Below are 17,743 nucleotides of genomic sequence, written 5' to 3' on the forward strand. Positions count from 1 at the left end.
ATACTTTGACACAGGAGTAGTTAAGACTGAGACCATGACACCTTTTAAGGAAAAATTGGATAAATATTTGCAACAGGGAAGATATAGAACTGAATGAACTAAATTGTATTTGAATCTCACTTCCATAGTCTAATGGCGGTCTCTAGTGGCAGGACTAAAGTACTGCAACAGCACAATATTCCAGATCTACAGTTCTTTGTATTCATTCATAGAATATGTATCATAGAATTTACAGTGCAGAAGGAGGCCATTCGGCCCATCGAGTCTGCACCGGCTCTTGGAAAGAGCACCCCACCCAACACTAAGGGCAATTTTGGACACGAAGGGCAATTTATCATGGCCAATCCACCTAACCTGCACATCTTTGGACTGTGGGAGGAAACCGGAGCACCCGGAGGAAACCCACGCACACACGGGGAGGATGTGCAGACTCCGCACAGACAGTGACCCAAGCTGGAATAGAACCTGGGACCCTGGAGCTGTGAAGCAATTGTGCTATCCACAAGGCTACCGTGCTGCCCATGGGACTTGGGAGGTACTGGCCATGTTCCAATTGGTCTCAACGGTGGTGGTAGGCCACCTTCTTGAACCACTGAGTACATTAAGTGCAGGTGTTCCCACAATGCTGTTGGGTTGCAAGATTCAGGATTTTGATCCATGAACAATAAAGAAACAATGATACAGTTTCAAGCCAGGAGGGTGTGAAACTTGGAGAGGAACTTGCAGGTGGCCGTGTGCACATGCGTTTGTAGCTTTTGTCCTTCTCAGTCGTAGAGGTCACAGGTTTGGAAGGTGTTGCTGGAGGAACCTGGGCAACTTGCTGCAATGCATCTTGTAGATGGAACACAATGCAGCCACAGTGCTGAGGCTGTAGAGGGAGTGATGCTGAAAATGGTGGATGGGATGCCAATCAAGGAGGAGCTCTGTCCTGGATGGGGTTGGACCTTTCAAGTGTTGATGGAGCTACACTCACCCAGGCAAGTGATTTCATCACATTGCTGACTGAACAAAGATAAACCGGGCGGAGCAACTGTCGGTGGAAGTAACGGCTCAATTTCTAGAAAGACTGTCTTAAAGGTCATGGTGCTTTTATGGCGATGTCTTGCTGTGCTCGGGCTCTTGACTGCCCAGCTGCTTCCCCAACCCCACGTGTGTTCGGTATAACGTAATTCCCCGCTAATCAGCAATTTTGACTAATCGGCATCACCTGTTCCCCAAACATACCGGAGATCAAAGATTTTATTGTATTTATATGGCCGGTCCAGTTAGGTTTCTGATAAATGAGGACCTGCAGGATGTTGATGGTGGATATTTGATGATGGTAATGCTGTTGAAAGTCCAAAGGGGAGGTGATTAAACTCTCTTTTTTGAGATGGCAGTTTACCTGACACTATTACTTGCCATTTCATAGCCCAAGACAAATGTTATCCAGGACTTGCTGCATGCAGGCATGATCTGCCTCATTATCTGGGGAGTTATGAGTCAGACTGAACACTGTGCAATCACCAGACAACACTCCTACTTCTGACTTTATGATGGAACGGAGGTCATTGGTGAAGCTGCGAAAGATGGTTTGGTCTTCGACACTGACTGCCCCGATGAACTCCTGTAACTATGTCCTGGAGCTGAAACAAATCAGCTTGCATCAAAGACAACCATCTTCCTTTGTACTGTTATGACACCAGCTAATGGAAAGATTTCTCCCTGACTTCAATTTTACAACGGCTCACTGATACCACAGTCGGTCAAATAGATAATAAAAGAACATGTTGAGAATATGTTTAAATGAATAGTGTATCTGATGGGCTCTCATTGTGTTTTCTGCTTGTAATTTAAATTAAACGATATGCTAGAATACTAAGAAGACAGAAATAAAAAGGAGATATTACTACCAAGATTAAAGTGGGTGAAAAGTGAGGCATGTTGTTCTGACTGGAGAGCAGTTAGAATTCTCAGGGAAGACAGCAGTGTAGTGGTAACGTTGCTGGACTAGCAATCCAGAGAACTGGGCGAATGCTCTGGGGACATGGGTTTGCATGGAATTTGAATTCAGTTTATAAATCTGGATAGTCTCAGTAATGGTGACCATGAAACCATTGATTGTCAAAGAAACCCAGCTGGTTCTAATTTCCTTTAGGGAAGAAAATCTGACATCCTTACCCACCTAACCTATCTGTGACTCATGAGCACAGCAATGTTCAAAAGCAATTGGGAATGGGAAGAGAAGGGAATTAAAACTTTCAAAATTGTGTCACAACAATACCACGTCATGGTACAACCCAATGCTTTTTCTGCAGCTTGCTGAGAACCTCTAGTGGCACAAACTAGATACTGAAGCTTCAAATGATATTGTACTTGAAAAAGACAGAAGATGATTTCACCAGTGAGGCATGTTTTAAGATTTAACTGGCAAATTGGAGGTTGCAATCTCTCCATTTCTTAAATAAAACAAGGTTTGAGTGCTTTTATGCCACACCGACCATGGCATATGCAGGATGAAAAAGATTGTGAAATGGCTATGTGTTATTTTTCACAAGGATTTGAATTCCTCTCAAAAGGCATATTGATTTGGGGGTTCGCAGGAACTTCAACATATTTCTCTAACATGGACATAGGTGCACATACGACCACTGCTGTAGCACAATTAAGTAATAATACAAACTGCTGTTCCAACGAGTTGCTCATTGGCACAGGACAATTTGGACCAGTGCGCTCACAAATACTACTGTATCCTATAAAGAGTAACATTTCCTCAGAGGTGTCTCACCTGATTCTAGTGAAGGCATACAGCAAATAGGCCGCTGTGTTTCCCCTGTCATCCAACATTTTGTCGAAGGAGAAGATATAGTCGTTTGTCCTATTATGAGAAAGATCAGCATATTTGATACAGCCGAATGCAACAGCTTCATTCGCTGCCTTCAACTCTTCAGGTGTCAAAACCTATAACAGGAAGGCAAAAAACAAAACATTTTTTGAACAACAGTCGCATTTAATGCTATGAGGTGATGATCAAATGAAGTATCTGTGACACTGCAATTTTGTGATCTCCAACATTAGTCCACAACAATTACCAAGGGCCACAGAAATGTACAGTACAGGAGGCCATTCAGTCCAGGAAAGTAAGGCAGGCAAACTACAACATAATCCAGGAGCTGCAGAAGAGAAACGCAAGTCCAATCATCTTTCTACATTCTCTTCCACTTTGCCAGAACATTTCATTTCCATTTCAGACCTTCCTAACACCCCCTACCACCCCATTATCCTCCTATCTAGCAAATATCCTTAACTTATTTTATTATGCTTCTTAATTCCAATTCAGCCAGTGAATCACCTTCTGTTTTTCTTCTTAAACACTTTACTGGTCATTTTACTACAGTATCGGTATGCATTTTCCCCCCTCCTTTTTCTCTGCTTCCTTCCATTTGTTTTGTTCCTTTTTAACTACTGCTCAGCTTTAATTTTTCTCCAATTCCGAAGTATCTGAAACATTAACTTGACATCCTTTCCATTGATATCGACTGGCTTGATTATTTTCAAATATTTTCTGTTTATGTTTAGAAAAATAACCCTTCATAGTCTTGCGTTTCCCCATCTCTGAAATCTCCTCTGCAATTGAGCATCAGTCCCCAACTCTCTTCACTTTGCCACTAGCAGCCATGAGATCAACTGTCTAGACCCTAAACTCTGGAATTCCTTCTCTAAATCTCTTAGCTCAATGTCTTTTTTTGTTCGTTAAAGACCGCCTTACAATCTAACTCTCTCTAAACAAACATCCCAACGTCCACCTTTAGCCGAGTGTCAATTTTCTCAAAATACCTCTGATATATCTTGGGACATTTCCCAAAGTTGCCAAAATCTGACGAGTATTACTGCAACACAAGATTCAAATATGGTTTGTAATAGCCTTCCCTGTGTTTATTTAAAAATACTGAACAAAGAATCTTACTATCCCAATGACACGGATAATTTCTTTCTCCAGAGATCAGTGGAGGCAGGGTCATTGGATATATTTAAGGCAAAGGGAGAAAGATTTTTGATTGATAAAGGATATTGGGGAGGTGGGGAAAGAGAGATCAGGAATGTAGAGTTGAGGCCACAACCAGATCAGCCATAATCTTACTGAGTGGAAGAAAAGGATCGCGGGGCCAAATGGCCTGCTCCTGATTTGTATAATTATACAAATACATATATCACACAAGGTTATGAGAAACTAAAAAGGTTCGAGTAACAAAGTCTGTGGTATGACTAAGAGTTATTACCTTCTCGCGTTCCTTGACCAACAGTTTATCCATCGATCTTTTCAGACCCTCTTCGAGTAGGTCAGCCAATCGCACAGTTTCACCTGACCTGGTTTTGAACTTCTTTCTGTGAATAGATGTCAAAATAAAATGCTGATATATTTTATAAAGAAAAATATTTCCACGTGTTCTTTTATTATTGCTCAGAACACAGGACATCCAATCATTAATCTTTCTAGCTCCCAAGAAATCTGTGAGAACCCAGAAACGTGTTGTTGGATGGGTAAAACAGTTCAATATTTTGTAACCTTGCTTGTGAGCGATGGGGATTTAAATGCTTCTCCAATTCTGTTACCCACTGGAGGCACCATTCAAGTTCTTCCATTGCCCAGCAATACAATTCCCCTGTTGGAAGACTATGTTCTCTTCTGCATCCGTAAGGACTTCTGAACTTTATTTCACAATCGCCTTTTTTTTGTTGCCCTTAGTAATAGTCAATTTGTTCTGAATTTCAGTCTGTGGCCCTGGGTTGAAAGGGGTTAAACCCACTCCATATCGGGCCCATAAACCAAGTAGAAAGAGCAGGTTGTCACTCTTTGTTGTAGACGAATGCTGAATTTGGAGAGGTGAAAAGAAGGGTGATGCCCTGCCGCACTGTTGTTTCAGAGGCTCCAAACCACTTTAGAAAATGGAAGTACAATACAAGGTTTTTGGGGGAGAATCATAATTCAATTCGTAAAGGATCATTACGTGCCGGAAAACCCGGAAACCAGGAATTGTTAAGAGCACTTACTTATCTTCACCCAACACCACTCCAAACCCGGTATGCTCCACTCTGATCTTTTTGGGGTCATACCATCCAATCATCTGGGCCGCAGCAAAGACTGTCTGGAAGTGGACACTCTGGGGTGGAAGGTAAAACATGATGAGAATCATTACATGGGCAAAAAGCAATTTACAATACTGATGGAATGATAATTCCTGGCTCAGTTCTCCAAATTCATACACACACCAGAGTGACAGTGACGACGTAGATATTAGAATAATCTCGTTAGTGGAGGAGCTGCTTGCGTATATAATATTTAAATGAGAATTTTGCACTCCCATGAAAATGCTATTAAATATACTCCACTTACTTGATCCGCCAGTAATCTACCTTTGTTACTTTTGCACTCAAAAGGTGAGGCTTTTCAACATTAGGAAACTTCAACATTTCCCAATTCTGACACGCAATGTGACCACTGAACAGGGCGAGATTGAGTATACGGTTTCCATTTGCCATGCCAATTAAATATATATTTCGACTGAGTTACTGTCAACATCGATCTACAGATTTATTTTTGAAGTAATGAAGTCGAAATTGCAAACGAGCGGATAAAATCAACTTCAAAACACTTTCCTGTTTCAATGCAAATATGACAGTGATAAAGCAGCAGCGATGTACCGATAAATCAAACCCACCTGCCCATTATCCACAACATAGATAATCATATCAGCCTTCTCATCAAAAATCCTTTGTCGAAGAGCCGTCAAGTCTGACGTGTCATATGTGTACCCTCCATCTGATTTTTCAACCGTCAGGGGCATCGAACATCCGGGCGGAAACACAATCTTTCGGCCTTCGTCAAGTTGCAGCATACCTGCCAGAATAAATGATGCAACCTGATTTTAGCCATCTGTACGATGACAATGCAAAACAAGGCTCGAGTGATTATCATTATTTTCTCAGGCAATTGTAAGAGTTAATAAACCTGCATGTGATGGCTCATTACTCCTATCTTTTAAGTTGGATTTCATCACATTTCACCTTTTTTCCCTGTACCGTCTGTAGATAACTGTTAGCAGTAAAAGCACAAAAACACAGGGCCACATTGGAACAAAAGCACTCATGTGAAGTTCATAGGAAATATGGAGGTGTTCATTAGGTGCCAGGAAAGCAAAATATGGTGGGTGCAGGAGATCTGAAATAAAACGTGAGCGTTCCCAGTCCAATATGTTTTGAAGAGACACATTGGGCTTGAAACGTTAAGCCTGTTTCTCTCTCCAGATGCTGCTAGCAGTTGAGTTTCTCCATCACTTTGTTTTTATTTCATTAGGTGCAATCCTATCTCCAAATCAGAAACAATTACAAACTGGACAAGCATTATTAATAACATCATGAACTCTAAATTCCACGTCTGATAATTTAGCCATTTTTATGTACACTAAAATTAAGCAGCTTTGAATTAACAGGAATAGACTAGATTTGCTTGAAATCACTCCCAGTTATCTTTCAATGTATGCATTTATTGTGTGACTCCTTCTATTGAATTTCAGTCCATAACTTAAGGACAAGCAAATTGATTCGCTTTATCAGAAGAAAAATCTCATGGGTAAAAATAACTTTAAAGAGTTCACTTCCATTGACAACTAGAGAGCAATTGTAGTTATTTAATTTAAAATTTATAGATTTTAGAAATGTACAACAGCAAATTTAGCTAATGCCAGCAAGGCATTTGGACCGTAAAAATCTAAATTTCTAAAAGAGTGATGATTCAGAAAGCTGTGTATAAAAGTTACAATTTATGTCAGAGATTTCAGAGTAACTTTAATTGAATTAAACAGGAGTTCCAGCATTCCCCGTTCCAGTCTTATTTTTACCTTCTTCCTCAAACAATTTAACAACGTCAGTCATCATGTCTTGGTAGTATGATTCACCTCGTTCAATCAGCTTTATATCAAGACAGTCATAGATTTTCTGGAATTCTACAAAAAAGAGCCATTAAAAACATGAAGAAAAGCACTCAAACTGAGAAAACAACTAGTGTCTACCAAACAACAAGACACAGAACAGAACACCCTTCTCAATGAAGAAAGCAGGGAGCAAAGTATCCTCTGATTCCAATTAAATCAAAAATAAATCTGCAGACTCCCATGTTTTATGAAACACTCAAAGCCCCACATCAGACTTCCGGTTGCGGCTATGCTGAGCTAAGTCGCACGTTCAGCAGCTACCGCCAGAAACGGACTTTTGGGCTCTTTTTAGGGGCCCCAGTGGCATTTGTTCCACGATTCCTAGTGTGGGAAGGTGACAGTACGATTTCCCTGGCACTGTATGGATTGGACCAGGAGTGGAGCGGTGAAAAAAGTAATTCTGGTGCAGCAAAAGGTGCGAAGGAGGAAAGCCAAGATGGCGGCGGGTGGAGACCAGGCAGCGTGAGCGCAGTGGTCGCAAAAGCAGCAGGAGTTTCTCAAGCGCTGCTTCACGGAATTGAAAGCAGAGCTGCTGGAGCCGATGAAGGCTTCGATCGACAAGCTGGTTGAGACCCAGAAGGCCCAAGGGGCGGCGATCCGGGAGGTGCGGCAGGACTTGGAGAATGAGGACGAGATATTGGGCCTGGCGGTGCATAAGGAATGGCAAGAGAAGTTCGAGGACATGGAGAATCGGTTGAGGAGGAAGAGCTTGCGGATTCTGGGTCTCCCGGAGGGAGTGGAGGGATCGGATGCTGGAGCATATGTGGTCACGATGCTGAACACGTTGATGGGCACGGGTGCCTTCCCGAGGCCCCTGGAGCTGGATGGGGCCCACCGAGTCCTGGCGAGGAGGCCCAAGTCTAATGAATCGCCACGGGCGGTATTGGTGCGGATCCACCGCTTGGTGGACAGGGAGTGTGTCCTAAGATGGGCAAAAAAGGAGCGGAGCAGCAGGTGGGAGAATGCAGAGGTCCGTATATACCAGGACTGGAGCGCGGAGGTGGCCAAGAGGGTCGGGTACAATCGGGCTAAGGCGGTTCTGCATCGGAAGGGGGTGAAATTCGGGATGCTGCAGCCGGCGTGACTGTGGGTCACGTTTAAGGATCGGCACCATTACCTTGAGACACCGGGGGAGGCGTGGACCTTTATTCAGGCCGAAAAGTTGGACACGGACTGAGGGTCGGTTGTGAGGGGAGGTCGCGGGGGGCTACTGTGGTCATTGTGCTTTGGGGGATGTTCTGTTCTGTATTGTTTCCTTAGGTGCTGGGTGGGGAAGGGTGAAATGGTTCGAAGTGGGGGTTTTGTGAGAGTGTGGGCGTCGGTTGTTGGAAGGACGGGGCCCCGTTGGGGGGGAGGGGAGATGGGAGGCCCGAGGTGGGGGAGCTGGGATTAGGCCGCAAAAGGGAGCTGCGCCAGAGAGGGCGGGGCCGGTTTGATGGAAAGCGCAAGCTTTTTCCCGTGCTAGGGAAGGAAGGGGGCAGGGCCGGGGAGGAAAGGGCGGTGTTGGAGAGGAGTGCCCGCTGATGGACAGGAGGACGGGGGGGGAGGCGGAGAGACTACCACACTGGGGGGGACGATGGAGTGGCGGGAGTGGCCGGGGTCAGCAGGAGTCAGCTGACTTACGGGAGTGCTATGGGGGGAGCAACGCAGCTAGGAGGGGGTGGGGGGGACTGGGTTGTTGCTGCATTGGCCAAAATGGAGCTGGAGCTCGGAGAGAGAGTCGGGGCGGGGGTCTGCCGCTGGGGGGGAATGGAGAGTGCGGGAGGCGCGGGCCATGGCTGGCCTAGTAAAGGGGATGGCTAATTGGCGCGGGGGGGGGGGGGGGGGCGGGCCTTGATCCGGTTGATAACTTGGAATGTGAAAGGCCTGAACGGGCCGGTCAAGAGGGCCCGTGTGTTCGCGCACCTGAAGGGACTGAAGGCAGATGTGGTTATGCTCCAGGAGACGCATTTGAGGGTGGCAGATCAGGTTAGGCTGAGAAAGGGGTGGGTTGGGCAGGTTGTTCACTCTGGGTTGGATGCAAAGAATCGAGGGGTGGCGATTTTGGTGGAGAAGCTGGTGTCGTTTGAGGCGCTGAACATCGTGGCAGACAATGGAGGTAGGTATGTGATGGTGAGTGGTAAGCTGCAGGTGGTATTAGTGAATGTACCTGCCCCGAATTGGGACGATGCCGGATATATGCGGCGCATGTTGGGCCGGATTCCGGACCTGGAGGCAGGGAGCTTGATAATGGGGGGGGGGGGGGGGGGGGGGGAGACTTCAACACGGTACTGGATCCAGCATTGGACCGCTCCAGGTCCAGGACGGGTAAGAGGCCGGCAGCAGCCAAGGTGCTGAGGGGGTTTATGGACCAGATGGGAGGAGTGGATCCATGGAGGTTTGTCAGGCCGGATCCGAGGGAATTTTCTTTTTTTCACCACGTCCATAAAGCCTACTCCCGGATAGACTTCTTTGTTATGAGCAGGGCACTAATCACGAGGGTGGAGGTATTCGGCCATAGCCATCTCAGACCATGCCCCGCTTTGGGTGGAGCTGGAACTAGGGGAGGAGAGGGACCAGCGCCCGCTGTGGCGCCTGGATGTGGGCTTGCTGGCGGATGAGGAGGTGAACAGGCGGATCCGGGGGTGCATTGGAAGCTATCTAGAGGCTAATGATAATGGGGAGGTGCAGGTGGGGGTGGTCTGGGAGGTGCTGAAGGCGGTGATTAGGGGTGAGCTAATCTCCACTAGGGCCCACAAGGAGGAGGAGAGGAGAGAGAGGGAGAGATTGGTGGGGGAGATTTTAAGGGTGGATAGGAGGTATACAGAGGTCCCCGAGGAGGGACTACTCAAGGAGCGACGAAGCCTCCAGGCAGAGTTTGACCTGTTGACCACCAAGAAGGCAGAGGTGCAGTGGAGGAAAGCGCAAGGGGCGGTGTACGAGTATGGGGAGAAGGCTAGCCGGATGTTGGCACACCAGCTTCGGAAGTGGGAGGCAGCGAGGGAGATTGGGGGAGTTAGGGATAAAGGGGGGAATACAGTGTGGAGTGCGGTGGGAATAAATGGGGTATTTAGAGACTTTTATGAGGGGCTGTATAGGTCTGAGCCCCCCCGCCGGAGAAGGGGGGATGCGTCGATTTTTGGATCGGCTGAGGTTCCCGAGGGTGGAGGAGGAGCAGGCGGCTGGGCTTGGGGCACCGGTAGAGCTGGAGGAGCTGACTAAGGGGCTGGGGAGTATGCAGGCGGGGAAGGCACCGGGGCCAGATGGGTTCCCGGTGGAATTTTACCGGAAGTACATGGACCTGCTGGGCCCTCTATTAGTGAGGACTTTCAATGAGGCGAGGGAGGGGGGGAAGGGGGGACCTAACCCCCGAGGTCCAGGGTACTGATCTTGCTGATCTTGAAGCGGGACAAGGACCCATTACAGTGTGGGTCGTATAGGCCAATCTCTCTCCTCAACGTGGACACGTAGCTGTTAGCGAAGGTGTTGGCTATCAGAATTGAGGACTGTGTCCCGGGGGTGATTCACGAGGACCAGACGGGTTTTGTTAAGGGAAGGCAGCTGAATACCAATGTGCGGAGGCTCCTTAACGTAATCATGATGCCTGCAGTGGAGGGGGAAGCAGAGATAGTGGCTGCGATGGACGTGGAGGCCTTCGATAGGGTGGAGTGGGGGTACCTCTGGGAAGCGTTGAGGAGGTTTGGGTTCGGGGAGTGGTTCATTAGTTGGGTTAGGCTACTTTACGAAGCCCCGGTGGCGAGTGTGGCCACGAATCGGAGGAGGTCGGAATACTTTCGGCTGTACCGGGGGACGAGGCAGGGGTGCCCCATATCCCCCTTGCTATTTGCATTGGCAATTGAGCCTTTGGCTATGGCTCTAAGTGAGTCCAGGAACTGGAGGGGGCTGGTCCGCCGGGCCGGGGGGGGGGGGGGGGGGGGGGGGGGGGGGGGGGGGTGTATGCTGATGACCTGTTACTGTATGTGGCGGACCCAGTGGCGGGGGGGGGGTGACGGTGCTCCCGAGGTTCCTTTTTATATTCCAGTGCCTCCCCATCCTGATCCCCAAGGTCTTTTTTAAGAGGGTCAGTAGGAGCATCATGGGATTTGTGTGGGCGAAAAAGACCCCGAGGGTGAGAAGGGTATTTCTGGAGCGGAGTAGGGACAGAGGAGGGTTAGCGTTACCTAATCTGTGTGGGTATTACTGGGCTGCCAATGTGGCGATGATACGCAAGTGGGTAATGGAGGGGGAGGGGGCGGCGTGGAAGAGGCTGGAGATGGCGTCCTGTGTGGGCATGAGTCTGGGAGCGCTGGTGACAGCACCACTGCCGCTCCCGCCGACTAGGTACACGAGTCCGGTGGTGGCGGCGACTTTGAAAATTTGGGGGCAGTGGAGACGGCACAGGGGTGAGGTAGAGGCTTCGGTTTGGTCCCCGATCCAGGAAAACCATCGGTTCGTCCCGGGGAGAATGGATGGAGGGTTCCTGAGCTGGCAGAGGGCAGGAATTAGAAGGACGGGGGACCTGTTTTCAGATGGGACCTTTGCGAGCCTTAGGGCGCTGGAGGAAAAATTCGGGCTTCCCCCCGGAAATGCCTTCAGGTACATGCAGGTAAGGGCGTTTGTAGGACGGCAGGCGAGGGAGTTCCCGCTGCTTCCAGAACTCAGGATCCAGGATAGGGTGCTCTCATGGGTGTGGGTTGGAGAGGGCAGGGTCTCGGCGATCTATCAGGAGATGCAGGAGGAGGAGGAGACCTCGGTGATGGAGCTAAAGGTTAAATGGGAGGAGGAGCTTGGGGAGGAGATAGACGAGGGTACGTGGGCGGAGGCCCTGGGTAGGGTTAATTCATCATCCTCTTGCGCCAGGCTTAGCCTGATACAATTTAAGGTCCTTCACAGAGCGCATAGGACAGGGGCGAGGCTGAGCAGGTTCTTTGGGGTGGAAGACAGGTGTGGGAGGTGCTCGGGGAGCCCAGCAAATCACACCCACCTGTTCTGGGCGTGCCTGGCGCTGGATGGGTTCTGGAGGGGTATTGCGAGGACAGTGTCTAAGATGGTGAACACCCGGGTTAAGCCATAGAGCTCCTGGCAGCAAGCTGCACAGCTAGACTGCATTCTATTGTAGCTGTTTGAACACAAAATGTTGCCATTCACAGATAGTGTCCTACTTTAATTAATCAAATTCTCCCATCAATTCCCAGCATCTTTCCAGCTAGTAGGCAGGACAACTTTTAAGATAAAGTTAAATTTGATAGAAACCCATTCTGATGGACTATGGACTGGAACTAAGTCTGGTTCCACATAACTCTCGTCATAAAACCAGGGTCTGCCATCTGAACACCCTTCATAACCTTCCTTCAAAGACCACGTTTCAACCCCTGCAAGCCTAGCCTGTGGCTTTAGGGCTAACTCAACAGAAAACACATAGCCCCTGCAACAGGAATACCAGTGCAACCGTCACTCTTAAATACACTTCCCCACAGAGGCAGAATATACCCAGGTTAAACATCTGTGGGACTTAAAACAAGCAGAAAGGGTGTTGTATTGACACTGCTTAGAATTCAGGAATTACCATGTAGTCTGCAATATATTGGTGGAATCCCATTTGACCCTGGAACTTCTCACAAAGACCCAGAGTGGAGCTTGGCTCAAGGAAGTTAGACTGAAGCCATAAACTATTAAGTCCTTCCTAGTGTTTCACAAAGGACAGCTTCCTAATCTTATAAGTTCCATCAACATGCATAACAATTATAAAAATAGCACAATGTTTTAATAGATCAATGTATTGCTGTAGAAATATCATGTGAGAAACTAAGTGTTAATTTCATCAGACACGCATTTTTAAAAACATCGAATTTACCATAAAATACAGAAAAGACACGAGGAAGTAAATATTGTTTGTAAGAAATACTGTTGCAGGAACATAGTAATCATTCAGTTCTCATTAAATCAGATCATGGCCGATTTGTACCAAAACCATTACCTAAAAAAGGCCATCTCGACTGAAAATCTCAAGAGTCAAACTAAAAAGTCCCTCATTGTCTCATAAAGAAATAGGTTTGACCTCTTGACAAATCCCAGCTAAATCTTTTCCTTTGTTAGGGTCCCTTAACTTGGATTTCTAGCTTACCCTTCCGAGAAACATCACAGATCATATTCCAGGCCTTAAAAATTTCTGGATTGTGCCTCTGAAGCAGCACCACACACTCATATGCCCGCTTCTTGAAGGCTTCCTCCTCATCAAATCTCTTTTTGGAGTCCTGTAAGCACATGACAATTGCTGAGAATTTCAAAACATAATAAAAGGTCAGGCATGCTCAACTCGTGGCTATAATAAAGCATTACACTTTAAAAAATGTTAATAACGAATTAAGTTCTGGGTTTCATTTCTAGAGGGAGAGGATTGAAAAGCAGTGAAATTATGTTAAACTTAACTAAGACTGCACTTGGGAGAACTGTGATCAGTCCTGGGCTCTTAATTACGTGAAGAATATTAAGCCACTTAAGAAGTTGTAAAAAAAATATTTATTAGAATACTAGAGCTGAGGCTAGATGGGGTAGGCATGGAGACAATTCTACTTCCGGGCAAGACCAAAGCCAGAGGCCAGAAATGTAAGATTGCCATCAATAAGACCAACAGGGAATTCAGAAAAACCTCTTTACCCAGAGAATGATGAGAAAGTGAAACACTTCGCCACAGGGAGTAATTGAAGGGAATATCAGAGATGCATTTTAGCAAGAGCTTGATAAGCATGATGGAGAAAGGAATAGCAGGTTATGCCGATCGGTGCAAATTAAGAGTGGTGCGAGGATGATCATGCATATAACAACCATAGCTATGGGCCAGATGAGTTTCTGTGCTGCGCGTTCTACGTAACTCTATAAATATAAAGCAGTATTATAGCTCAATAATTGAAGATTAAATTCCAGTAATCTGCAGTCAGCACAAATTTAATCTTTCAGAAAAGTTTGTATGGTACATCTTAATGGAGCATTCAAGCTGTCTTGACAACCATCATAAAAAGACACCTTCCATTCAGTGAAAACTGACCATCTCTAACATTTATGCATGAAATAGACAGACGAGTGAGTGACAGTGACTACAATGGCAATGTCATCTTGCATTTTAGATGATAAACTGCTCGAGCAGATCATGATCACCAAGATGAGTCCATTTCCATGTAATTAGTCCAACATAATCATCATTCACCTATTAAAACGTGAAACTATCTGCGTTAAATCAACAAACAATGAACGATGGAGCAAAACGAATGGCTTTACTGCTATGATAAAATTTACTTCAAATTCATTAACAGTTGACCACTACAGAAGATCTGGGCAAATTGTGTTGACTCTGGGAACAATATAGAGGTGGTTAATATTCAACAGGTGGAAGCCAGTCATAAAATTACAGTTCTTTCCTCTCAAGTTCCAATTCATTGCAACTCGCCAAGGAGGACAAGCTTAATGAATTTTTCCGTGAGATAAATTAAAAGTTCCTGATCTCGGCTATGACTTTCTGAGAGAGGATTTGGGAGTGAAATATCAGGAAGGTCACTCTCATCTCCATCCTCAGAGGACTCTTGCAAAACTGTTGGTGGGATACAGGCAATTTTCAGTTCTCTCAGAAGCCGTAATCAAATATCAGTGTGTAAATTATAAATATCTCAGAACAACGAACAAGCCAAACATCAAAACTAGTTGCACATATATTCTTGAGGGATGTTTTGTTTTGATGACGGTTTATGCATAAATCTATTAAATGCACAGGATTATAATTTATTAGATGCTCCCAGTCTTTTTATTTTATTTTAAATTCTTTCATGGTGTGTGGGCGGTGCTGGATAGGCCAGCTTTTATTGCCCATCCCTAACTGCCCTTGATATGATGGAGGTGAGCCACCTTCTTGAACCGCTGCAGGTCGTGTGTTGTAGGAATATCCACAGCACGGTCAGGAAAGGAGTTCCAGCGTTTTGACCCAGCGACAATGAAGGATTTGGTTAAGAGTCAGGAAGATGGATGCTTTGGAAGGGAACTTGTAGGTAGTTGTGTTTCCATGTATCTGCTGCCCTTCCGAGGTGGTGGTTGTGGGTTTGGAAGATGCTGACAAAGGAGCCTTGGTGAGTTGATGTTGTGTATCGTGTAGATGGTACACTCTGCTACCACTGTGCCCCTAGCCTCTGACCTGATCTTCTAGCCACAGTATTTATATGGCTGGCCCAGTTTTGTTTCTGGACAAAACAACTCGCATTTCCAATCAGTTTTCACATCACTGAAAGTTGAATTAGTGGATCTTAAATTTCTCTTCCATTATGTCAGCAAGATGATATCTTTGGTGCCCTTAACCAAGGAGTGCCACAACTTGGAAGCACAAGGGTAATCAGGTCATGGCAATAGCATCACCACCAAGTTCTCCTCCAATTCACACACTATCCAGCTCCTTCGCTGGGCCAAAATCCTGAAACTCCCTGCCAAATAATATTGTGATGGTGGCACCTCCACCACATGGACTGCAGCAGCTCAAGTTGGCATCTCACCACGAGCTTCCCGACAACAGCTAGTGGCTTTGCCAGCAACTCTCGCGTCCTGAGAATATTTTTTTTTAATGCTGAAGTTGCTTAACAAAGGAAAGAAAAGGGTTATGAATGCTTGAGGCACATAAAAGATTTTGGCATAAAATAGCATGTGATGGCTGTGTGTCTTTAAAGGGAGACAGCAGATAGTCTGTCAGTTATCTCACTTAAGAAAGTCAAAGTAGTAAATCTAAAAAACATGCAGAAGCCTTGCAGGGAAAAGGAAACCTGGCAAAAAGAGGAAAAGAGAAAAACTGGGAGGGGAGAGGAAATGTATTTTAAAATTATGTTTTTACCACTGAGTGGTGACGTGGGACGTCAACGATTGTAATTTTACTATATCACTGAAGTTAACTTGTTAAACTCAGGTCTATAACTGCAGAATTAATGTCTCAACACCTTGCACAACAGGAGAGGAAACTTACTTTATAGAAGGCCTGGAGGTCACCAATTGGAGGGGAAACGATCAGGTAATCTGGAAACTTGTCCTGCAAGTGAGCAATCAACATACCAAATTGTGTTCCCCAGTCACCAACATGATTTATCCTGAAATCAACAAAGATGAAATTTAAATAGGGTTCTAACATGGTAGAATTACAAAACATTTTCATTATGTTCACCTAAACCATGCTACTGTGTTTATTTAATAATCATCAACATTGTTCCATCTGCGTAAGATGATGGGTGTGCTGGGAATCAAATCCATTGGAGTTGGGATAGCTTCAGATGGTACATTTTGCCGATTGTTGAAGCGACCATCCCAGGAGTGACCGGTTTGCCTCAATTTTGTTTCTATTCTTTAATCTTCCCTTACCTTTCTTGACGACTCTGTCTCCAACTCTAGGGATAGGCTATCAAGTAATATTTACTATAAACCCAGACTCACACAGCTACATTGACTGCACTTCCTCACATCCTACATTCTGGAAGGACTCCATTCCATTCCCCCAGTTTCTCCGTTGCATCTGTTCTGATGATGCAACCTTCCACACCAGGACTTCTGATATTGCTTCCTTTTTCCTCCCTCCCAGTGTGATTGACTAGGACCTTCATTATGTCCGATCGATCTCTCACACTTCTGCTTTCACCACTTCCCCTACCTCCCAGAACAATGATAGGTCCCTTTGCCCTCACACATGTTCATAAGATATAGGAGCAGAATTAGGCTATTCGACCTATTGTGTCTGCTCCACCATTCGAGTGAGGTGTTCCTCATGTTACCTACAATGCTACAGACCAAGAGCTGGATGACGAAATCAGCCAGAGCATCTCCTCTCTCGAACACATTACCTAGCAGCGGATGCAGACAATTTAGCCTCCTGAGCCAAAACACCCTCAATGTGATCATGGCTGATCCCATCATGGCCTCAACTTCACTGTCCTGCCCATTCTCCATAACCCTTCAACCCATTACCAATTAAAAGTCTGTCTGTCCCCCTAACTTTACTCACTGTCCCTACATCCACCGCACTCTGGGGTAGCGAATTCCACAGATTCACAACCTTTTAGAAGTGGTTTCTCCTCAAATATGTTTTAAATTTGGGACCTCTTATTCTAAGATTATGACTTCTCGTTTTAGAATGCCCCACAAGAGAAAGCATCTGCTCCAAGTTTTTTAGTGTCTTGTATACCTTACCATCCACCCCACCAGTCCATGTATTCAACAGATCATACTTTGCCATTCTGCCATCTCCAGTGTGATGCCATCACCAAACACATCATCCCCTACCTTTCATGCAACACCTCTCATTTCACGAACTCCCTTCTCACCATCCAAAACTCCCTTCAAGAGAAGCATCAATTTCATGTACTTCTTTCAATTGAGTATACTATATTCATTGTTCACTATGTACTCTTTTCTCCATTGGCATATCGAGTCCATGTAATCCAGTCAGTCCCATTCCCCCAGTCTACCCATGTAGTCCTGCAGGTGTATTCCCTCAAATGGCCTTCTCATTTCCTTTTGCAATTATTGCTTGTCACCACTTCCACCACCCCCACAAACAGTGAGTTGCAGGCTTATAGTCTTGTAAATTGAGACATCTGGGATTTGATCCCAGCCCCGGTCACCGCCCGTGTGGAGCCCGAACACCCCCCACCCCCGCGTCTGCATGGGTCTCATCCTCTAAACAATAACTCTGTTATTCCCTCAACAGATGCTGCCAGATCTGCTAAATCTTTCCAGCGTTTCCTGCTTTCATGTCAGATTTCCAGCATCTGCCAAAT

At 45.9% G+C, this 17,743-nt stretch overlaps 1 protein-coding gene across 2 annotated transcripts in view; it reads right to left on the minus strand.

Moving 5' to 3' along the window:
• Positions 1-17,743, minus strand: part of rars1 (arginyl-tRNA synthetase 1) — a 48,503-nt gene that overhangs the window by 3,277 nt on the left and 27,483 nt on the right. For both annotated transcript variants that reach the window (XM_072512574.1, XM_072512575.1), the window contains 7 exons: positions 15,943-16,063; positions 13,075-13,204; positions 6,879-6,983; positions 5,700-5,878; positions 5,032-5,141; positions 4,260-4,365; positions 2,768-2,940 (listed from right to left, as the gene is read on the minus strand). In XM_072512574.1, the coding sequence (XP_072368675.1) occupies positions 2,768-2,940; positions 4,260-4,365; positions 5,032-5,141; positions 5,700-5,878; positions 6,879-6,983; positions 13,075-13,204; positions 15,943-16,063 (924 nt within the window). The remainder of the gene's footprint in view (positions 1-2,767; positions 2,941-4,259; positions 4,366-5,031; positions 5,142-5,699; positions 5,879-6,878; positions 6,984-13,074; positions 13,205-15,942; positions 16,064-17,743) is intronic.

Source organism: Scyliorhinus torazame, chromosome 7, assembly GCF_047496885.1.
Source record: "Scyliorhinus torazame isolate Kashiwa2021f chromosome 7, sScyTor2.1, whole genome shotgun sequence".
NCBI classification, from domain to species: domain Eukaryota; kingdom Metazoa; phylum Chordata; class Chondrichthyes; order Carcharhiniformes; family Scyliorhinidae; genus Scyliorhinus; species Scyliorhinus torazame.